This window comes from Chlorocebus sabaeus, chromosome 26 (genome assembly GCF_047675955.1).
Source record: "Chlorocebus sabaeus isolate Y175 chromosome 26, mChlSab1.0.hap1, whole genome shotgun sequence".
Classification (NCBI taxonomy): domain Eukaryota; kingdom Metazoa; phylum Chordata; class Mammalia; order Primates; family Cercopithecidae; genus Chlorocebus; species Chlorocebus sabaeus.
The window spans coordinates 6,773,138-6,797,350 of record NC_132929.1 but is presented as its reverse complement, the minus strand read 5'-3'; the positions used below and the strand labels follow the sequence as shown (position 1 = coordinate 6,797,350).

Here is a 24,213-nt window from a genome sequence, read left to right as displayed (position 1 = left end):
TAGGGGGAGGTGATTGGCAGTGGGGAAAAATGAAGTAGTAGGTTCCTTTTGCTCAAGTGTCATCAGGCAGCCGGCCGGGCTTGGTGGCTCATGCCTGTAATCCCAACACTATAGGAGGCAGAGGTGGGCGGATCACCTGAGGTCAGGAGTACGAGACCAGCCTGGCCAACATAGTGAAACCCCGTCTCTACTAAAAATACGAAAATTAGCTGGGTGTGATGGTGTCCGCCTCTAACCTCTAACCCCAGCTACTCGGGAGGCTGAGGTGGGAGAAGCCTCAGCGCTTGAACTCAGGAGGCGGAGGTTGCAGTGAGCTGAGATTGCACCACTGCATTCCAGCCTGGGCCACAGAGGAAGACCCCGTCTCAAAAAAAACAAACAAAACAAAACGTGTCATCGGGCTTCTTGGCATTTCATAGGACATAAGTACAGAAAATGGTGGCATTAGCATGATCTGAAGGTGGAGTGTTGGGCTCTGAAGGTGGAGTTTTGGACCCTCTGACATCAAAATGGACCTTTTCTCAGGCACGTGCACAGGTCCAGTTAAAGGGTCAGTGGTCTCAACTGGTTTGAATTGGACAGGAGTTGGCCCAAAGTCCTGAAAGACAATGGAAGCACCATGGCCATGGTGACCTACGAATGTTATCTGTAATGTAGCCAGTGAAGGTTGAGTTTCAGCAGTCAGTGTACCGTGGCCTTTGGGTTCATGGAAAAAGGAAAAGACAATAATACGAAGCAAGCGGCCGAAAGCAAGCAGGGTAGGCCGCCCTGCACTGTGACCTGCTGTGGCCCCAAGTCCAGCACCAGTCACTTCATCACAGACCCACAGATCGGGGCTCCACAAGGCATAGCGTCCCAGTGACCTCTCCAGGTCTCTTAGGTGGCTGGGCATGTTTCAGCTTCTCAGAGTGACTGATTGGTGACCTGCTCGCTGATGCTGCAGCGGCCTCCCCACACCTCTGGTTCCCAGCCCCTCCACAATCCTGTAAGGTCTAATTCCACAGCAAATCCCTTCACCTGTATCACATGGTTCTGCTGCTTCCCTCACTGAATCCTGACACTTCCTTCAAGGTGGGCGTAAGCGGTGAGCGCTCTCTGGGCCCTAGGAATGCACCTGAACCAGGATGCCCCTCCCCAGGGGCCTTCCCTTCCTCAGCAGCTCCAGAGGGAGGCTTGCTTCCCTCAGCCCTTAGCAGAATAATTTGTTAAAAGGGTCACATCAGCCCCACACTAGCCCGAAAGGCCTCAGGGACGGGGCAGGGTCTTCGATCCTCATCTCTTAGGGCGGTGAGGAGGAAGCCACAATATACTGGGTACCTGCTTGGTGCTGGACACTTCATCATTTTATCCTCACAAGAAGCTACCGCCCCAGCTTGCAGTGAAAAGCTGATAGGGAGGGAGGTTGCTGGAGCTGGAGTTTGACCCCACACTTGAACCCACGCTTACCAAGTACCAAAGCCCACAGGTCCCTTGACCTGCCCACCTGCCCACAGCTGCGGCGGCAGGGATTTCTGCCCATGTCTGGCCTCTGCTGGGCCCTGAGGTCCTGGCTCCTGGGCCTTGCTGTTCTCTGCATCCCATGGCTCCCCCTAGGAGGAAGGAAGTCTTGGAAAGGATGCATTCAACTGCCCAGTCTCTTTAATAATTATTATTTTATAGATATACATACATACAGGCCGGGCGCGGTGGCTCACGCCTGTAATCCCAGCACTTTGGGAGGCCAAGGCAGGTGCACGAGGTCAGGAGATCGAGACCATCCTGGCTAACACGGTGAAACCCCGTCTCTACTAAAAACACAAAAATTTAGGTGAGTGTGGTGGCAGGCATCTGTAGTCCCAGCTACTCAGGAGGCAGAGGCAGGAGAATGGCGTGAACCTGGGAGGCAGAGCTTACAATGAGCCGAGATCACGCCACTGCACTCCGGTCTGGGTGACAGAGCAAGACTCTGTCTCAAAAAAAAAAAGATATACATACATATATATTATTGCTATCTATATTCTCTGAGCACCATTCTGAATCTTTTGTGTCCCGCACACATTGTTTTCTCTACCGATACCCTTCATTCCATTTTTCTGCCCAGAAACCCTAAGTGTCCTTCAAGTGCTCGAATTGTATCTCTTCATGAAGCCTGCCCTGAGCTCTCATAGTGAGAATTCATTTGTCCTTCCAATGCACTCAAGACCTACCTCTGTAACAAGTGCATTTGGAATACACTGCTTACTGCTTCACCAAGTTTTATTAGGTGCTTCACTAATGGGCATTAGGTTATTTCCAGTGAGTCATTATTACATACGATGCTGCAAAGAACATCTTTCTACAACTTTCCCTAGATCTCTGTGTTTTTTTCCTAGGGTAAACCCTGCAAATGGAATTGTTAGTAATAGTATTTGTATAATTCACATTTTTATTTTTACTAGATACTACCAAATGGTCATTTTTACACGTCTACCAGCCATTTTTAAGAGTACTTGTTTACTCAAAATCTTACCAATGCTCGATATTATCAAACTTAGTTGTTTTCCACTATAATGGAAGGAAATGGTGTTTTATTTATTTTAATGGAAGGAAAGGGGGAAGGTCAAAAGGCTGAATTTCTTTTTTTTTTTTTTGAGATGGAGTCTTGCTGTCACCAGGCTGGAGTGCAGTGGGGCAATGTCGGCTCACTGCAACCTCTGCCTGCCGGGTTCAAGCGATTCTCCTGCCTCAGCCTCCCGAGTAGCTGGGACTACAGCCACACGCCACCATACCCAGCTAATTTTTTGTATTTTAGTAGAGACAGGGTTTCACCATGTTGGTCAGGCTGATCTCAAACTCCTGACCTCAGGTGATCTGCCTGCCTCGGCCTCCCAAAGTGCTGGGATTACAGGCATGAGCCACAGCACCCGGCCTAAAAGACTGAATTTCTATGATCACTTGTAAGGCTATTGAACACTCCAGTTTTTTTCTTACGTTAATTGCCTTTGCCCACATTTTTCTATTTGTAGGATTTCTTTTATATGTTTGGGATGCTAATTATTGGTCATTTATGTATGTTGAAAATATTTCTCTGTTTGTCATTTGACATTTTCTTTATTTTCTGTCATACTGAAGTTTTAAAGTCTTTGGATGTCAAATTTACCAATCATTTCCTTTATGAGTTTTGCCTTGGGTATCCTATATTAGAAGACATTCTCTTCATGCAAGTTTAATTACATCATTCTCCTAATAAATTTCAAGGCACTGTCCTATATTTTCTTCTAATAATTTAAAATTATTTTTATTTGTTAATTTCCTCTGGGTTCTATTTTAAGCTATTTTCCCAAATAAATAGCCCATTTTCCAAGTACCATTTACTAAATAATCAATTCTTTCTCTACACATTTCAAATACTCCCTCCAGCAGATATAAAATTTCCACATAAATGTGTCTGCTCCTGGGTGCTTTATGATTTTCTGTTGAGCCATCCTGTCCCTGAGCCAGTATGATTCTGCTTGATGATTGAGGTCTTCATACCAAGTTGGCAAATTTCCCCACTTTCTTACTACTTTTTTAGAATCATCTTGCCTATTTTTGAATCTGAATTCTGAATTTGTCCATCTGAATATTTGTTTGTTTGTTTGTTTGTTTGAGACGGAGTCTCGCTCAGTCACCCAGGCTGGAATGCAGTGGCAGGATCTCGGCTCACTGCTAGCTCCGCCTCCCGGGTTCACGCCATTCTCCTGCCTCAGCCACCCGAGTGGCTGGGACTACAGGCACCTGCCACCACGCCCGCCTAATTTTTTGTATTTTTTTTTAGTAGAGACAGGGTTTCACCGTGTTAGCCAGGATGGTCTCGATCTCTTGACCTCGTGATCCACCCGCCTTGGCCTCCCAAAGTGCTGAGATTACAGGCATGAGCCACTGCGCCCGGCCCCCTCTGAATATTAAGACAGTTTGTTATATGTAAAACTTCAGTGGATTTTTATTGTGATTGCAATGAATATGTAGATTAATTGAGGGGTTATTGACATCTTTGCAAAGTAGATGCCTCCCATCCAAAAATATGGCATATTTTTACATTTAATCAGTCGTTCTTTTGTGTTCTTCAGCTAAGTATTATTTTCCATTTTTAATATTACCTTATTTCCTTTTCTGATTGGTTATATGTTGTAGTATACAAAAACTTTTTATTTTTGTCTTTTTTTTTTTTTTAATTGAGATTGATTCTCACTCTGTCGCTGAGGCTGGAATGTAGTGGCACGATCTCAGCTCACTACAACCTCTGCTGCCCGAGTTTAAGCGATTCTCATGCTCAGTCTCCAATAGCTGGGACTAAGGTGCACACCACCATGCCCGGCTACTTTTTTTGTATTTTTAGTAGAGGTGGAGCTTGGCATGTTGGCCACGCTGGTCTCAAACTCCTGACCTCAGGTTATCCACCCACCTCGGCCTTCCAAAGTGCTGAGATTACAGACATGAGCCACCGTGCCCAGCCAAACTTTTGATTTTTGTATGTTTGATATTGTATCTGATAATCTTGCTGAATTTTCTTAATCATTTAACAGTTGGCTGGGCACGATGACTCATGCCTGTAATCCCAGCACTTTGGGAGGATAAGCTAGGTGGATCACCTGAGGTCAGGAGCTCAAGACCACCCTGGCCAACATGGCCAAACCTTGTCTCTACTAAAAATACAAAAATTAGCTGGATGTGGTCACAGGCACCTTTAATCCCAGCTACTTGGGAGGCTGAGGCAAGAAGAATCGCTTGAACCTGGGAGGTAGAGGTTGCAGTGAGCCGAGATTGGGCCACTGCACTCCAGTCTGGGTACCAGAGCAAGACTCTGTTTCAAAAAAAAGAAAAAAAAATTAACAGTTAATATTCCTAGAATCTTTAGGGAAGCAACTGTATTGTCTATGAATAATAATATTCACCCTCCTTTCTAATATTTGTGTAGCATTTATTTTTTCTTGTCTGATTACATTGGATAGGATAGTTATATAATGTTAGAGATTAGACATGAAAACAGGCATATTGGATTATTCCTTATTTTAATGTCTGTATTATTTCTTCATTAAGCATTATGCTAGCTGTGCATTTTTGGTTAATACATCATTTAAGGCTACATGTAGTCACAGAAAAAATAAACATGCTTTAGTGACTTAAAGAAATATAGGTTTCATTTTTGTCACTTAAAATGTGCAGAGGAAGGCTGTCCAAGTTGTTTTTGTTCTTGTGGTTACAATGCGGCTGCTGTTTTTCCAGGCCTTGGATTGCCTTCCAGGGAGGGAAAGAGGAAAGGTAAAAAGACGGAGTCTGTCTCTTTTTAGCTGAAAAACATAAATTTCTCAAAAGTTTTAAGATTATACTGCAATTTTCTGCTGGGCGTGGTGGCTCATGCCTGTAATCCCACCACTTTGGGAGGCTGAGGCGGGTGGAGCACCTGAGTTTGAGAGTTTGCGACCAGACTGGCCAATGTAGAGAAACCCCATTTCTACTAAAAATACTAAATTAGCCGGGCGTGGTGGCACGCGCCTGTAATCCCAGCTACTTGGGAGGCTGAGGCAGGAGAATCGCTTGAACCTGGGAGGCGGAGGTTGTGGTGAGCTGAGATCGCTCCACTGCACTTCAGCCTGGGCAACGAGAGGGAAACTCAGTCTCAAAAAAAAAAAAAAAAAAAAAAGTACAGAGGCGGGCAGTCCAGGATTCTTTTCAGTTTCCTGATACTTCTTTAGCCATGTTTTTGTTCCTGTGGTTACAATGTGGCTGCTGCTTTTCCTTGGATTGACTTCCAGGGAGGAAAAGAGAAAAGGTCAAAAGGCTGAGTCTGTCTCTTTTTAGCTGAAAAACAGATTTCTCAAAAGTGTTAAGATCATACTGTAATTCAATTTTTTTTGTTTTGTTTTTGAGATGGAGACTTGTTCTGTCACCAGGCTGGAGTGCAGTGGAGTGATCTCAGCTCACTGCAACAACCTCTGCCTCTGCAGTTCAAGCGATTCTCCTGCCTTAGCCTCCCCAGTAGCTGGGACTACAGGCGCGTGGGACCATGCCCGGCTCATTTCTTGTATTTTTATTTATTTATTTTTTTTGAGACGGAGTCTCGCTGTCTCCCAGGCTGGAGTGCAGTGGCCGGATCTCAGCTCACTGCAAGCTCCGCCTCCCGGGTTTACGCCATTCTCCTGCCTCAGCCTCCCGAGTAGCTGGGACTACAGGCACCCGCCACCTCGCCCGGCTAATTTTTTGTATTTTTTTTTAGTAGAGACGGGGTTTCACCGTGTTCGCCAGGATGGTCTCGATCTCCTGACCTCGTGATCCGCCCGTCTCGGTCTCCCAAAGTGCTGGGATTACAGGCTTGAGCCACCGCGCCCGGCCTTGTTGTATTTTTAGTAGAGAAAGGGTTTCACCATGTTGGTCAGGATAGTCTCGAACTCCAGACCTCGTGATCCGCCTGCCTCTGCCTCCCAAAGTACTGGGATTAGAGGCGTGAGCCACCGCATCCAGCCTGCAATTTCCATCTTTTGGCTGCACGTAAGTTATGTCACTATTCTCAGCTGTGGGAGTGTTTAACTGGGCGTGTTGCACCCTCTCTGTTAGATAGGTTTTAAAATTTATGAATAGGTACTGAATTTTATCAATTGCTTTTTTCTTTCTTGATTGAGCAATTTTTTTCTCATCTTTTTATGTTGATAAGGTAACTTAGTGACTGGCTTTTGAATGTGTAACATTGCATTTCTGGAATTAAATCACTTTGTTGTGATATATGATTAATACCATTTTATATGTGATTGAATGGTATTGATTGGCCTGCTCATAGTTCATTTGGTAATTTTGTACTTATGTTCACAAGAGGAAGTGGAGTCTAAGTTTCCTTTCCGGTGATATCTTGTTAGGTGTTTTTTTTTTTTTTTTTTTTTTTTTTTTGACAGAGTCTCGCTCTGTCGCCCAGGCTGGAGTGCAGTGGTGCAATCTCAGTTCACTGCAAGCTCTGCCTCCTGGGTTCACGCCATTCTCCTGCCTCTCAGGTAGCTGGGACTACAGGCACCTGCCACCATGCCCAGCTAATTTTTTGTTTTTTAGTAGACGCGAGGTTTCACCATGTTAGCCAGGATGGTCTCGATCTCCTGACCTCATGATCCATCCGCCTCAGCCCTCCCAAAATGCTGAGATTACAGGCGTGAGCCACCGCTCCCAGCTTTTATGTCTTCTTTAAAGAAATGTCTATTCAATTTTTTTTTTTAACATTTTAAAAATTGGGTTATATATTTTTTCCGCTGTTGAGTTGTACCAATTCTTTATATGTTTTGGGTTTTGTTTTTTTGTTTTGAGACAGGGTCTTGCTCTGTTACGCAGACTGGAGTACAGTAGCACAGTCACAGCTTACTTGACCTTCTGGGCTCAAACCCTTCTCCCATCTCAACCTCCCAAGTAGCTGTGACCACAGGCGCACACCACCATGCCTGGATAATTTTTAAATGTTTTGTTGAGACAGGTTCTCACTATGTCGCCGGGCCTGGACTCAAACTCCTGGGCTCAAGTGATCCTCCCACCTCAGTTTCTCAAAGTGCTGGGATTAAGGAGTGAGCCACTGCACCTGGCTAAATGTTGGATATCTACCCCTAATTGGCTGGGTGTGGTGGCTCACCCTTGTAATCCCAGCACTTTGGGGGGCTGAGGTGCTTGGATCACTTGCAGTCAGGAGCTTGAGACCAGCCACAATGGAGTTTTGGCTTCTTTAACTGAGAAATGAGGATTGTGACCATCCCTGCCGAGCAGGAGAGGAGATGGGCTGATATGTGCTGTGAGGCCCAATGTGGTGAAACCCCGTCTCTACTAAAAATACAGAATTAGCCAGGCGTGGTGGTGGGCGCCTGTAATCTCAGCTACTCAGGAGGCTGAGGCAGGAGAATTGCTTGAACCCAGGAGGTGGAGGTTGCAGTGAGCCGAGATCGCACCATTGCACTCCAGCCTGGGCAACAGAGCAAGATTTTATTTTGAAAAAAAAAAAAAGAGTAGTCACTTCAATAAATGGTGAGACCAGCTTTGCAAAGATGACGACGGTAGGAGAAGTCTAGCATGACTGACTCCATCCCGCTTCTAGTCTCACAGGCTGGCTGTCTTTGCTCATTCCTGGGCATAGGCCAAATCAACCATGGGAGAAATTTAGTTCATAGTCTAACGTTGCCATTTCAAGTCCACGGGGGTCCCCTCTTTCCACTCCACACTTAGTTATGAATTTGTTACTCTGCTTTAAAATATACGTATTTTTTGTAATCCCAGCTACTCAGGTGACTGAGGCAGGAGAATCGCTTGAACCTGAGAGGTGGAGGTTGCAGTGAGCCGAGATCGCGCCATTGCACTCCAGCCTGGAAGACAGAATGAAACTCTGTCTCAAAAAGCAAATATGACTTGAAATGGTAATGTCTTTCTTTAAAACCAAAGAAAATGTGCATGGCGGATGTCTTCCTGTCACTTCGCACAGCCTACTGCCACAGTGCCTGAGCCCCACACCTCAAACTCACTGTCCTGCTCGGGGACCCCCAGACCACACTGGACATTGAGGGCACCTCAAGTACTCTCCTATCCTCACCTCACTCCTGCAGTAAGTGGCTAAATGAATAACTCAGAAGTGAAGCCAAAAAGAGAAATGCACGTGGGGAACAGGAGAGGCGGGCAGAGGCCACAGCCTGGAGGCCTGGGCTGGTAACACTGGGAAGAGATGTCTCCAGGGGCTGCCTGTGGGGAGCAGTCTGCCATTCAGAACACACCTAGAGAAGCCTCAACCACTAAATAGCACCCATTCCCGAGTCCCCTGCCTGCCCCCAAAACTGTCCCTGAAAACCCCTAACCTCTGGGCCTTTGGGGAGACTGATTTCAGTGATAGCTCCAGTCCTTCCATATGTCTGGCGCTGAGTTAATTAAACTCCTTACTGCAATACCGTGGTCTCAGTGAACCGGTTTTGTCTGTGCAGCAAGCAGGAAGAACCCACCGGGCAATTACAATGGTATTGGGAAAACTGGATTTCCACATGCAAAAGAATGAATGCTGTTATCCCAAGTGGTTGGGGATGCAATCACAGGGGTGTGGAAATGGTCCTCATGCACTGAGTCCACCTCTGGGTGGGGCCACAGGTTGAGTCCAGCTGGGATGAGTCTGAAAAACATCTCAAAAGGCCAATCTTAGGTTCCACAGTAGTGATGCTATCTACAGGAGTAATTGGGGAAGACACAGATCTTGTGATCTCTGGCCACATGACTCCTGAGCAGTAAGGGCTTACAGAAGCTATGCCTGTATTTTCACAGAACTCAGTCCCCTCACGAATCCTAATCTTGTGGCCTTCATTAATCTTACGAAAGTGGGTTCAGCTCCTGAACAAGGACAGGATTAGTTTTAGGGAGGTTCTATTATCATCCTTGCTCAACGTTCGCATAGCAGACAAGGGCAGAGCCAGAAATTAACACATGCGGGGGAAGTTATACACCACAAATAGGACAATCCATGGAAGAACCAAGGGAATGGTGATCGCAGAATGTCAGGAAAGGACTTTATCATGTATAGACCTTAGAGAAATAGAGAAGGAACTGAGACAAGAATCAATTTGAATCCTTGGAAATAAAAAAATGTAGTTACTCACCATGTGGGCCAGGCTGGTCTCAAACTTCTGACCTCAGGTGATCCACCCGCCTCGGCCTCCCAAACTGCTGAGATTACAGGCATGAGCCACTGCATCCAGTCAAGAAGGGACTATTCTTTCTCCATCGTGTCCTCTTGGTGCCCTTGTCAAAAATTGGTTGACCGGATATGTTTAGATTTATTTCTGGGCTCTCTGTTGTGTTCATGTCAATTTTCCCATAGCCTCTTTTTCTCCTCTTTTTCTTTTTTCTTTTCTTGCTGCAAAAAGCTTTCTTTCCCTTTGGTCCAAGGCTTGGGAGAAGCCTGCAGGGTGGTGAAAAAGCTGCCTACTGGCTGGAAGGAGAGGTTGGGCGGAAGCCCTGATACCAGGGGGTGCAGAGGTGCCCCTCAAAGGCTGCTGGTTTTGGTTGTGGGTGGGCGTTTGAAAGAGACACTGGCACAGGCGGGCCTGGGGGCCGGCTGGCCAGCAAAGGTAACTGCGGTGGTCGCCCATCATCTTGATGAGTTTCATCTTCCCGTTTAGGAAATGGCTGTCCAGAAAGTCACAGAGATGAGGGTCCGTGTGGGCAGAACCAAGGGCATGCAGATCCATAAGGGCCTGGTTCAAATTCTTCTCCAGGCGACGATGGCTTTGATGGCATCCATGGTTTTCCCCACTCATCTAGAAATGGCTTCCGCCCACCTTGGAAGATGGTGCAGCTGCTTTTGCATTTCCAAGAGACACACCGTGCCCTTGTGCTTCTGTTGAACCGACTCACGGAAGAACCAAAGCGCTCCAGAGCCACTTGTTGTGGTTAAAATAGAAGCCCAGGGAATGGTAAGTGCAGGAGACCTGCCAGTGCACACGGACCAGGCAGCTGACCGCAGCTTCCTCCTCGGTGGAATCATTCTCACGAATCTAGGAGCTTGTGGTTGGTTGGCAATAAGGAGCTAAACTTATTTCTAACAACAACGGTGTTGGCTGGTCCTGGAAGCAGGATATGGCTGAGAAGATGGTCCTGGAGGTTGCAACTGGAGGGGAGATTGGAGATTAGGAGAGGCTGGAAGAGAGGGAATCCTCAGGTCTGTTCTGTCCTAACACTGTTGAAGCAAGGGACAGATGTGTGAGACCACCGGGAGTGCTGCCTAGACCTGCATTTTTTCTTTTTTTTTGAGACAGAGTCTTGCTGTGTCGCCCAGGCTGGAGTGCAGTGGCGTAATCTCAGCTCACTGCAACCTCCACCTCCCAGGTTCAAGCAATTCTACCACCTCAGTCTCCTGAGTAGCTGGGATTACAGGAGCCCACCACCATGCCCAACTAATTTTTATATCTTTAGTAGAGATGGAGTTTCACCGTGTTTGCCAGGCCGGTCTCCAACTCCTGACCTCAGGTGATCCACCTGCCTTGGCCTCCCAAAGTGCTGGGATTATAGGCAGGAGCCACCGCGCCTGGCCTGGACCTGCATTTTTAATGTGTGTATTTAATATGCAGAATATAGCTAAGAAATGAAAAGAAATCTGATATATTTTGATTTTTATGTTATTTTGTTGTTTGGTTTTGGGGTCTTTTTTGAGACAGGGTCTCACTCTGTCACCTTGGCTGGAGTACAGTGGCATGATCATGGCTCACTACAACCTCAAATCCTGGGCTCAAGCGATTGTCCCACCTCAGCCTTGGGCTACATGTGCACACCACCACGTCTGGTTAATTTTTTTATTTTTAGTAGACACGAGGTCTTGCCATGTCGACAAGGCTGGTCTTGAACTCCTGAGCTCAAGCGATGAGCTGCCTTGGCCTCCCAAAGTACTGGGGTAAGCCACCGAGCCTGGCCTGATTTTCTCTTTCTTTCTTTGTTTTTTTTTTTTTTTTTTTTTTTTTTTTTTTTTTTTTTTGAGATGGAGTCTCCCTCTGTCACCCAGGCTGGAGTGCAGTGGCACTATCTCAGCTCACTGCAAACTCTGCCTCCCGGGTTCACATCATTCTCCTGCCTTAGCCTCCTGAGTAGCTGCGACTACAGATGTCTGCCACCACGCCTGGCTAATTTTTTTGTACTTTTAATAGAGACAGGGTTTCACCGTGTTAACCAGGATGATCTCCTGACCTTGTGATCTGCCTGCCTTGGCCTCCCAAAGTGCTGGGATTACAGGCATGAGCCACTGTACCCAGCCCCGTGCTTTTTACACAGCCTGTGGAACTGTGAGCCAATTCAACTTCTTTCCTTTATAAATTACTCAGCCTCAGGTATCTCCTCTTTCTTTTCTTTTCTTTTCTTTTCTTTTCTTTTCTTTTCTTTTCTTTTCTTTTCTTTTATTCTTTTGGGACAGAGTCTTTCCCTATCACCCAGGCTGGAGTGCAGTGCTGCAATCTCAGCTCACTGTAACCACAGCCTTCCGGGTTCAAGTGATCCTCCTGCCTCAGCCTCTCAAGTGGCTGGGATTACAGGCACGTACCACCATGCCCAGCTGATTTTTGTGGTTTTAGTAGAGGTGGGGTTTCACCATGTTGGCCAGGCTGGTCTCGAACTCCTGACCTCAGGTGATCCGCCTGCCTCGGCCTCCCAAAGTGTTGGGATTACAGGCGTGAGCCACTGTGATGGGCCAGGTATTTTTTCATAGCAATGCAAAATGAACTAACACACATGTCAGTACCCACAATATACCTGGCATATAGCAGCCTGTCAGTATTTGTTGAAGGAAAGAAATATGCCATCCTGGCCGGGCGCCTTGGCTCACGCTTGTAATCCCAGCACTTTGGGAGGCCGAGGTGGGTGGATCACAAGGTCAGGAGATCGAGACCATCCTGGCTAACACGGTGAAACCCCATCTCTACTAAAATATTACAAAAACATTAGCTGGGTGTGGTGGTGGGCACCTGTAGTCCCAGCTCTCGGGAGGCTGAGAGGGGGGAATGGCGTGAACCTGGGAGGCAGAGGTTGCAGTGAGCCGCAATCACACCACTGCACTCCAGCCTGGGCTACAGAGCAAGACTTCATCTCAAAAAAAAAAAAAGAAAGAGGCCGGGCGCGGTGGCTCAAGCCTGTAATCCTAGCACTTTGGGAGGCCGAGACGGGCGGATCACGAGGTCAGGAGATCGAGACCATCCTGGCTAACATGGTGAAACCCCGTCTCTACTAAAAAATACAAAAAACTAGCCGGGCGCGGTGGCGGGCGCCTGTAGTCCCAGCTACTCGGGAGGCTGAGGCAGGAGAATGGCGTGAACCCGGGAGGCGGAGCTTGCAGTGAGCTGAGATCGGGCCACTGCACTCCAGCCTGGGCGACAGAGCGAGACTCCGTCTCAAAAAAAAAAAAAAAAAAGAAAGAAAGAAAGAAATATGCCACCCCACTCTGGAATATGCTCTGTATTTGTTACCTATAACTGCATAACAAATTACTCCAAAACATGGCAGTTAAAACGGTATACATCTATTATCTCCCAGTTTCTGCAGGTTGGGAATCTGGGCAAGGCTTACCTGGATGCCTGCAGCTCGTGGTCCTCTGCAGGTTGTAGTTAAGCTATAAGCAAGGTCTGCTGTCATCTGAAGGCTCACCTGGGGCTGGAGAAGCTCCTTGCATGCACATGGAAGTGGTGTTCACAGGGCAGGCCTCATGAGATCCATGTCCAAACTCACTCACCCACCTGGTTGCTGTCAGGCCTGGGTTCCTTACCATCTGGGCCACCCCACAGGCTACACGAGCATCCCCACCGTGAGTGTCCCCACCGCACAGCAGCTGGTGAGTCAAGAAAAAGAGAACAAGAGAGGGCGCGGATAAATGGAAGTCATAGTCTTTCCTTTGTAAACAAGTGTCAGAATTCACATCCCATCCCTTCTGGAGTTTTTTTTTGTTTTTTTGTTTTTTTGTTTTTGAGACAGAGTCTTGCTCTGTTGCCCAGGCTGGAGGGCAGTGGTGCCACCTCGGCTCACTGCAAGCTCAGCCTCCCAGGTTCACGCCATTCTCCTGCCTCAGCCTCCTGAGTAGCTGCCTCAGCCTTCCGAGTAGCTGGGGCTCCAGGCACCCGCCACCACCCTGGCTAACTTTTTTTTTTTGTATTTTTTAGTAGAAATGGGGTTTCACCGTGTTAGCCAGGATGGTCTCGATCTCCTGACCTCGTGATCTGCCCACCTTGGCCTCCCAAAGTGCTGGGATTACAGGCGTGAGCTACTGCGCCCGCCGTCCAGGTGAGGACTCTGAGGGGCTGTACATGTTCATTGCCATGATACATCCCAGAACTGGGGCATAACCATGGGGTAGATCTGCAGACCTGCTGGGTCCACTGTGAGTCAGATTTGGGGCAAAACTCTGTTATCACCTGACTACCATAAACCCCGACTTTGACTGGTAGCACACACTGGCATTTTGCTTCCTAAGAATATTCTAAAAATTTCATAAGATTTTTTTTTTTTTTTTTTTGCAATGGAATCTCACTCTGTCGCCCAGGCTGGAGTGCAGTGGCGTGATCTCAGCTCACTGCAACTTCCGCTGCCCGGGTTCAAGTGATTCTCCTGCCTCAGCTTCCCAAGTAGCTGGGATTACAGGTGCCTGTCATCGCACCGGGCTAAAGTTTGTATTTTTAGTAGAGATGAGGTTTCACCATGTTGGCCAGGCTGGTCTTGAACTCCTGACCTTGTGATCTACCCACCTCGACCTCCCGAAGTGCTGGGATTATGGGTGTGAGCCACCGCCCATAATTAAATTTCAAAAGATTTAATGTCATTTTAGAGCCCATGTCCAGAAATCCCCAAAGGGTCGTGGCAAGTCCTTTTTTTCCACGCACACAAGCCCTCAATACATGGCCAAAGGTCCCTATGGGGAAGAAGTGGATGAAGATTTATAGCACATATCTGTGGCAATGTCACAGGGTCCTTCCTTGGGACACAGCCTTCTCTTCAATCAAGGGACTCTGAGTCTGTGAACTAGTTTCAATGTGGAAATTTGCTGTATTTATTTCATTCCTTGAGGCCCATTAGCAACTGGCAAAGGTCGTGTGGGTCACAGCGTTCTGGTGATCACTGTCTTCCTGCCCATTACAACGAATATACCCCCCTGTCTTTGGTGGTTCAGAACTGCTACCTGCCATTGTGGAATTCCACCATCACCCATGAAACCAGGGGAACCATCTCAATAGTGACACTGCCCACTCTCAGACCTGGTCCACGGAGAGCAACCACAGGGTATTTAAATAAGAGGCTAATCTCTTTAGATATGGGAGAGCTGGCAGTTTCCACCAGCAAAGCAAAGAGTTGGGTTCAGACAGGCTCAAGGTTCAAGATTCGCAACTCCACCTGCATCTACTCAGATGAATGCGGACAGCCTCTAGAGGCTGGAAAAGGTGGCCAGGTGCGGTGGCTCACTCCAGTAATCCCAGCACTTTGGGAGGCTGAGGTGGGTGGATCACAAGGTCAGGAGATCGAGACCATCCTGGCTAACACGGTGAAACCCTGTCTCTACTAAATATACAAAAAATTAGCCAGGCATGGTGGTGGGCACCTGTAGTCCCAGCTACTTGGGAGGCTGAGGCAGGAGAATGGCGTGAACCCGGCAGGCGGAGCTTGCAGTGAGCCGAGATCGCGCCACTGCACTCCAGGCTGGGCGACAGTGCAAGACTCTGTCTCAAAAAAAAAAAAAAAAAAAAGAAAGAAAAAAGAAGAGGAAGAAAAAGTTGGAAAAGGTGAGGAAATCATCTCTCCTATAGCCTCCAGAAGGAAGAGAGTCCTGCCAGCACCTTGGTTTTAGTCTATTGAGACCCACGTCAGATTCTAACCCGTAGAACTGTGGACTGACCCATTTGTGTTGTTTTAAGCCCTGTAGTTTGTGGTGATTTGTTACAGCAGCAGCAGGATACTGATACACTCACCTTCCCCTAGAAGCTAGGAGATGGCTCCAGGGAAGCCTTGCCTCAACTCCCCTCCCGGAGTCGTGTCTTCTGCTGTCTGCCACATACTGCCAGGAAGTGGCACTCTGAGTAGAAGTCCTGAACAGCCCCTCTCTTGGAATAGCTCAATCATTCCCCCAAATTCTCTCAGAAGTTCAGTGACTTATGGGCATGGATGTCCAATGAGTAAGTGGGGAAGATACCAGCCGTAACCTCTTGTTGTTATTAGTTCATGATCTACCAACAGTCATTGTCTATGGGAAAAATCTAGCCTGGGGGAGGCTTAGTGGAATGAGCTTCAGACCCGTGGCTGCAGTGGGTCCTGAGGCTATAAATGATATTGAACAACTCCCTCCACGTTACAGGTTAAGTTTCGTCCCTGTAAATATTCTTATGTTGAAGTCTTAACTCCCAGTATCTCGGAGATAGGGTGTTTACAGTGGCGATCAAGTTAAAATGAGGTCATTTAGATGGGCTCTAAGCCAATGACTGATGTTCTTATGTAGAAAAAGAAATTTGGATACAGACACAGCCAACCTGTCACTTCAGAAGGCTGAGCCCACGCTCCATCACGCCAGAAGCTTCTGGCTGGCGTGGAATCTGAAAGAAGCATGGGTGTGGACCTTACGGCCACGTGCCCATTGCTATGCTGCCCTTGCCAGAAAGGCAGTCATGTGGTCCGAGGATCCCACGTTGGTAAATCCTTAAATAGTGGTCCTGGCAAAAAATGCAGATTTATTTCTGGAATATATGGCAACCCCAATCAGGGTGAAACGTTGTCATTTTTCAAAGCTGAAGAGGTGTCGTGTAATTGTTTTGCCATTGAGTGTGCTGTGGTCTGAATGTTTGTGTCTCCAAAAAGTTCGCCTGTTGGAACCTAACCCCCAGTATGATGGTGTTCTGAGGTTGGGCATTCAGGGTGTGATTAGGTCTTGATGGTGGAGGCCTCATGAATGCGATTCGTGTCCTTACAACAGAGGCCTCAGAGAGCTGGCTTGCCTCTCTCACATGCGAGGGGACGGCTGGAAGGCGCCATCTATGAACAGAAATCAAGAACTCACCTGGTACTGGATGTGCCAGCACCTTGGCCTTGGACTTCCCAGTCTCCAGAACTGTGAGAAATACATTTCTCTTGTTTAGAAGTCACTCAGTTTATGATAGTTTTGTTTTGTTTTGTTTTGTTTTAGACAGAGTCTCGCTATGTCACCCAGGCTGGAGTGCAGTGGCGTGATCTCGGCTCACTGAAAGCTCCACCTCCCAGGTTCACGCCATTCTCCTGCCTCAACCTCCTGAGTAGCTGGGACTATAGGCGCCTGCCACCACGCCTGGCTAATCTTTTGTATTTTTAGTAGAGATGGGGTTTCACCATGTTAGCCAGGATGGTCTCGATCTCCTGACCTTGTGATCCTCCCGCCTCAGCCTCCCAAAGTGCTGGGATTAGAGGTGTGAGCCATTGCGCGCGGCCGGTAGTTTGTGACAGTACCCCACATGGACAAAGCAGTCTGGTTGGTGGTTTTGAGGTGTGGTGGCTGACAGGGACTCAGCATGGTCTGTGATGCTGACAGATCGGACATTCCGCAGTGATAGTGCTGGCTCAGCTTTGATGGGAGGAAGTCCATGCTGTTGGGACATCTGTAGCCTCCTTCTCTGCCACCACGGCCACTCTTCACAGGCCCCCTGTGCAAGCCTAGGGCTGCCTGAGGGGAGGTGTTGGTAGACGTTGACCCAGTGAGTCCTCCTGCCTGCCTGGTTGGTAGTTTCATGCTGCTTCTCTGGTGGGCATTGATGTGCAACACCATGACCTTTTACGTGGTGCCCACTCCCAGGGGTCCATCCACATGTGGCCACCTTGTCAAAACTGTCCAGCCTTATTCCTTAGACCCTGACCAAGCGGCCAGGCTATGTGCTATTGCCCATAAATACAGCTAATATTGGGCCATTCCTTGCTCCATTCAAAGTGAATGACTAGGCGCTTTGCCTGAGGCTCTGCTCATGGGAGGATTTTCCTTCTCCACTGCCTTTCAGGGCTCCCCTGAGAGGGGGCTCCCCTTCTTCCCGATCAGAGGCCTGACTCTGGCATGGGAGAGTGCTGAGGCGCCTGCTTCTCTTCACGTGACCTGGGCCAAGCCTCCTCCTTCGGCTGTAGGAGTTCACATGCAGCCATGTGCCTTCAGTGGGTTGTCAATCAACCTGAGCCTATGCTGTTCTCTCACCTCCCTCCTGGCTTCAGTCATCAGAAATATTGCCCCATTCAGGGCATGCCCTTCCACTCGGCTTCCAGCTTGGCAGAGCTGCAGACTGGGGAGCGTGCTGGAGTCTCAGCTTCCACTCACCACTGGGACTCAGGCCTTTCTGCCCTCTGCCTGGCGAGTCGCCTGTCTCTAGAATCCCAGCCTCAGAGTCAGTCTCACAGGCCACTTCCTTACCAAGGTTCTTGGGTCTGTCTGGTGCCCTAAAAGCAGAACCAGAGATGAAGATTCCAGTGCAAGTGACTCCCTAGGGAAGCAGGACAGATGGTAGAAGATGCTGAGGAAGGTGCAATTCCCAGCCTTGCTTGATCCCCTGGGGACCTCCGGAGCATCAGTGACTGCTCAGCGCTTGTCCCACCTCAGGGTAAGAAGACTTCCATGTTCCTGCTCCCATTCCAGGCCTGGGAGCAAAGGAGCTGTATACTCCCAGGCAATGCCAGCTCTCTGCTGGTGAGGGCAGAGCCACTGCAGTGGTGTGAGGGGTAATTATCCAAGGAGAGTGGAGGTACAGGCCTGGAAGAAAAGCTGGCAGAGGGTGCCCACAGGACGCGACAGGCAACACTGATGTCGGCTGCCACGTGCTGCTGGTGCCTTCGTTTCAAAGATGTTGTCTGGTTTTCTGGGGCTGCTAGAACAAAGTACTGTGAATTGCGGGCTTGAACAGCACACGTTTATTATCTCACAGTCCTGGAGGCCGGAAACCTGAGATCAAGGTGCAGGCAGGGTTGGTTCCTTCTGAGGCCTGCGGGGAGATGCTGCTCAGGCCTCTCTCCTGGTTTCTGGTAGCCGCAGAAGTTCCTCGGCTGGTAGAGGGCATTCTCCCGGCATGTGTCTACTCTGTTTTCTCTTGGTGCATCTGTCTCTGTGTGTTCAAATGTCTCCTCTTTATAAGCACGCCAGGCAGATTGGGTGAGAATCACTCTCATGACCTCAACTTCATTCAATCATCTACAAAGACCTTCCCACCAAACAAGGCCACATTCACAGCTACTGGGGGGCTAGGGCTTTGATTGTTTTTGTGTGTATGGGGACACAATTCAGCAGGTGCTAAAATGTAAAACATAGGGTGTCTTAAAATTGATGACATGTGGCACGACCTGGACTCTCCTGAGCCCAGTAGTAGTTAGCATGTGTCTTTATTTTTATTATTATTATTATTTTTGAGACGGTCTCACTCTGTCACCTAGGCTGGAGTGCAGTGGTGCCATCTTGGCTCGCTGCAAGCTCCGCCTCCCGGGTTCACACCATTCTCCTGCCTCAGCCTCTTGGGTAGCTGGACTACAGGCACCCACCACCACGCCCAGCTAATTTTTTTTTTTTTTTGGTAGTTTTAGTAGAGGTGGAGTCTCACCGTGTTAGCCAGGATGGTCTTGATCTCCTGACCTTGTTATCTGCCTGCCTTGGCCTCCCAAAGTCCTGGGATTATAGGCGTGAGCCACCGCACCTGGCCTGCATGTGTCTTTATATAAAATTTCTGACTTGGTCTCCTAAATGCACAAAATATCCCCAAGCATAATACAACCCCGTGGTTATGTACAGGATTCAAATAGCGACAGATTCTCAATTGAAAACTTGATCCTGGCCGGGCGCGGTGGCTCACACCTGTAATCCCAGCACTTTGGGAGGCTGAGGCGGGCAGATCACGAGGTCAGATCGAGACTATCCTGGCTAACATGGTGAAACCCCGTCTCTACTAAAAAAAACACACACACATAAAATTAGCCGGACGTGGTGGTGGGTGCCTGTAGTCCCAGCTACTTGGGAGGCTGAGGCAGGAGAATGGCGTGAACCCGGAAGGTGGAGCTTGCAGTGAGCGGAGATCGTGCCACTACACTCCAGCCTGGGCGAAGTGAGACTCTGTCTCAAAAAAAGAAAAACAACTTGATCCTGAGCAGTCCTATTGCAGTGGTTGAACTGACACCTCCAGCTCCTTTGAAAAGGCGTCGTTCAGTAACACTCGGGTTTGGGGGGGACCAGTAATTAGAATGAGCTTCCGACAACTCAAAGGACTCCACCCTTTCCCCAGCGACTCCTGCTAGAGGAAGTATGTGGCTGTGGCTGTGACTTGAAAGCCCTGTGGGAACTCACAAGGTGAGGCTCGCTCTTCCCTTGTCCTCTCTCTTGCTGCCTCCACACCTATGAGAACGATCTCATCCCCACATGCCTGGGAAGGCCAGCTTCAAAGGCACACGCACAAGGTGAATGCCCTCACAGCGAAATAAATGAGGCCTGGGATAGACTCTTCCAGTATTCCTGCTGCCTGTAAAGTCAGTGAGACCCCAGCCTGGAGTCAGTCCCCGCCCCCATCCACTTACCAAGGAGAGGCTGACAGCGTGGAGTGCGGTGGAGCCCTGCAGCGCAGCGCCGAGTTTGGATCTGAACCCCTCACCTGTCCCCGGTCCCTGCCCCAGCGTCTCTCCTCTCTGCCAATCTTTGCGGAAGCCCCTGGGTTCCCACTGAGCTTATGAATCAACCTGTGATCCATGAGGGAAGGGCCCAGCTGGACACAACGCCTTCTCTAAACAGGTGGTCAGCGGTGGGAATCGAAGGCACCGTGCAAGCCTATTAAGACAGATCTTTGGGAACGAGAAGGCCTCGAAGTGCTTCTGAAATATTTTTCTTTGTTCATTCATTCAGTCAGCAGAACCTATACTTAGGGCCTCCTCGTATCTGGGCATCGTGACATGAGCTATGATGTGTGGGGTGGGGGTCAAAACAGGTGCAGTCCCTCTGAGGGAGGGAGTGAGAGAGAGAGAATTGCTAATCACACGAATAAAGGATTGCAAGCTGCGATAAAAGCCAGGGAGGCCAGTGCACGCTGGCATGAGCACGCAGCCCTCAGGATTGGGCCCAGTGGGGTGGCAGTTGGTGAAGGATTTCCTGGAGAGCTGAGGGCTCCGCGGGAAGCACGCTCAGGCCAGGAGCACCGAGAAGGCTGTGAGCACGGACCTCACGGAGCGGTGGGCAGCAGGGCCACTGGCCTCCCTCCCCCGCCTGAGGAGCCTGGTGTGGTAGGGAGCGCCACTGCTGGCCCATTTGGAACTCCCAGCCTCCAAGGCCTGGCTTTCTGTGGGGAGTGGCTTTGACAAGAGCGTCTCTGAGAAAGCATCAAAGAGACCACAGCGGAGAGAAAGCAGCCCTGCTGCAGGGGAACCACGCTGCAAAGGCTTTGCTCTGGAAACTCTAAGGCGGCTTCCTGGGGTCACTAAATTCTGTGTAAAGGGTTCCAGGAATGCTTCCAAGACAGGCAGTCAGATCCAGGGAGATGAGCCCAGACCCAGTGCGGTCATTGGTGCAGGGTGAGGGTGGAGAGCGGGGGCACTGGGTGGGGAGGAGGTGGAGGCACAGAGCCCAGGACACGGCAGCGGAGGAGGAGCAGGAGGGGTGTGCCCCACACTGAGAGCCTGCACACTTTCTCCAGGAAGCCCCCCCGGCAGCTTTTCTCTTCACCAGGGAACCACCTGTCTGTCATCTGCCCTAATGCAGGCATCAGGGTTGTCCTTGTCACCCAGCACTGCAGTCCCTCAGGCCTCGCCAGGCAGAGGCCCTGGGCCTTACCCAGTGGAGCAGGCACTCAACTATGCCCCTGGGAGAACAGTGCACGCGCGTCCCCTGAGCCCTCTCCTTTTCCTGGTGCTGGGCAGCATCTGCTGCTGGATCTTGGATGATCCTCTCCAGGCCTGGGCTGGGGGTACTGAGAGGGAGGACAGGCATGCGGTGGCGGATATGACTCACAGGTGCCACTCCTCTGCTCAGGAGCAGCGGCGCAGGACGACCAGGCAGATGGCATGGGGGCCCTGCCTGATCCAGTGTGGGCTTCCTGCAGGGTCTCTGGCTGGACCCCCAGGGCTGGGCTCACAGCCCCATCACTACCTGGGTCTCTATTGCCCCATACTGTGGAAATAGAGCAATGTGTTTTTCTCATTCTAGGTCATTCGTTACTTGTGATTAACTTTCATATATTTGGACTTTCTGGCCTGGCGCGGTGGCTCATGCCTGTAATCTCAGCACTTTGGGAGGCCGAGGCAGGCGGATCACAAGGTCAGGAGATCGAGACCATCCTGGCTAACATGGTGAAACCTCATCTCTACTAAAAATACAAAAAAAAGTTAGCCGGGCGTGACAGGCGCCTGTAGTCCCAGCTACCCCGGAGGCTGAGGCAGGAGAATGGCGTGAACCCGGGAGGCGAAGCTTGCAGTGAGCCAAGATGCCACCACTGCACTCCAGCCTGGGCCGCAGAGTGAGACTCCATCTCAAAAACACCACCACCAGCACCAAAAAGACTTTCTTCCATATAAATAAATGGACATATTTGAAGATATTATGGCAGTGGGGCTGGGCACAGTGGCTCATGCCTGTAATGCCAGCATTTTGGGAGACCGAGGCAGGAGGAGCATCTGAGGTCAGGAGTTCAAGACCAGCCTGGCCAACATGGTGAAACTATGAAAATACAAAATTAGCCAGGCGTGGTGGCGCATGCCTGTAATCCCAGCTATTTGGGAGAATTTCTTGAACCTGGGAGGCGGAGGTTGCAGCGAGCGGAGGTCATGCTATTGCACTCCTGCCCGGGCAACAAGAGTGAAACTCCATCTCGGAAAAAAAAAAAAAAAAAAAAAAAAAAAAAGATGGCAGTGGTTCTTAATCTCAGCACATCTTGACATGATATCTTGGCTTGGACCAGTTCATTGCGTGGGTGGGCGCCTGTCCTGTGTATTGCAGGATGTTTAACAACGTCCCCGAACTCTACCCACCAGATGCCGGTAGCATCACTCCCCTAAGTTGTGACAGCCAAAAACATCTGCAGACATCTCCAGATCATTGCAAAATCTCCCCCAGTTGAGAGCCACTGACATACAGGGTTGGGCCCCAAGTTCTCAGATGAGACTGGGAAAGGTGGTTCCTTTTGTGTAAGCCAAGCACGAGCAGGACTGAAGAACAGGAGAGATGAACTGGGAGCCTGGGGTGAGGTCATTCAGGTCATGGTCTCGCGCCCATGGAGAAGCCACATTGTGCAGTTGTCCTTAGAGTCCCCACGTGTGGCTCACCAGGGCCATCAGGCGAGCTCCCGCAACGTTGAAAGTCACTGTGTGGCCCAGCACTAGCCACTCTGAAGCTGCTCCTTATGGAGCCCTGTGCAGCACTGGCCCCAGCACACGTCTGTATCTCCCCACACGACAGCCAGTCCAGCCTCGGAAGGCAGCTCTCGAAAAAGCTCCCTGAGCCATTATCGCCACGCACTTCATGCACCCAATTCCTTCCGTTCCTTCTCGGACACGTTCTACGGCTCCAGGGGAGCTGCTCACATCAGATTGTTTCAGGAACGGAAATAGGCACTGTGACAATGAATGCTGCTGCTCTTTCTGGAAGCCCACAGCTTTGTTTCTTCCTACTACTTAAAGCTACAACAAATAACCACCATGATTCACACTGTATCAGTGAAGACTTTTTTTTTTTTTTTTTTTTTTTGAGATGGAGTCTCACTCTGTCGCCAGGCTGGAGTGCAGTGGTGTGATCTCTGCTCACTGCAACCTCTGCCTCCCGGGTTCCAATGATTCTCCTGCCTCAGCCTCCTGAGCAGCTGGACTACAGGTGCACGCCACCACGCCCAGCTAATTTTTGTATTTTTTTAGTAGAGACGGGGTTTCACCATGTTGACCAGGATGGTCTCGATCTCTTGACCTCATGATCCGCCCACCTCGGCCTCCCAAAGTGCTGGGATTACAGGCGTGAGCCACCACGCCTGGCCAGTGAGGACTCTTAAAGTTACAGGAGATAGGAGCTCAACTTGAGCTGACTTAAATAACAGAAATGTCCAGAGGCAGGGAGATCAGGCAGGGCTGGACCCAGAGCCACAGATGCTGTCCTCCTCCAGCTCTGCTTCCCTCCACTGCAGCCTCACTCTCCCGTGGGCCCCCTAATAGGGCAGCTCCAGGCTCGGATTGTCGTTACTGCTTACAATCTCAGTGGAGAGAGTGCTGCCTTGCCAGTGCTTCCAGTGAGGTCCTGGGATGCAATCTTAAGGGTATTGGGTTCCATACCCACCCCTCAGCTAAGCCCTGGAGTCGAGGGGATGGAATACATGCAGTGGCCACATCCAGCTCATATGCCCACCTCAAGTGACGCAGGACGGTTGAGAGGGGCAGAGGCCTGTTCTTCTAAATCAGGGGGCTGAGGATGAGGGAGGGTAGATCCGGGGGCACTGCTTCATTCGCTTTTCCTGCTAATTGCTGACGTGCTGCCTGCCCTACCAGCAGGAAGCCATCCCATCCCTGGGTTGAAAATGCTCCTTGCCCTGGGGGTTCAATTCCCTTCCAAACGCCCCACGGCCATAGGACAGGGCTGTCAGGCCTTGACGGTGGAAGCCCCTTGATACCCACTGGCAGCCTTGCAGATGAGTCCTGCCTGCCCTCTTCCGGCTCCTTGTTCCCTCCTGTGGTGAGTCCCACAGCAGGCTCTGCCAGCTCACAGCTCTACTCCTGGTCTGCGGCCATCCCTGGCCACTTGTCCGCAGACACATCGCCGTG

General features: G+C 49.7%; 1 protein-coding gene across 1 annotated transcript in view; it reads right to left on the bottom strand.

The window, feature by feature from the left end:
* Positions 1-18,506, bottom strand: part of LOC103232846 (uncharacterized) — a 40,236-nt gene extending 21,730 nt beyond the window's left edge. Inside the window, 6 exon segments of the mRNA XM_073011944.1 lie at positions 9,956-10,119; positions 13,039-13,134; positions 13,235-13,358; positions 14,639-14,714; positions 17,774-17,892; positions 18,373-18,506. Of these exon segments, the coding sequence (XP_072868045.1) occupies positions 9,956-10,119; positions 13,039-13,134; positions 13,235-13,358; positions 14,639-14,714; positions 17,774-17,892; positions 18,373-18,506 (713 nt within the window).
* Between the last annotated feature and the right edge of the window lie 5,707 nt (positions 18,507-24,213).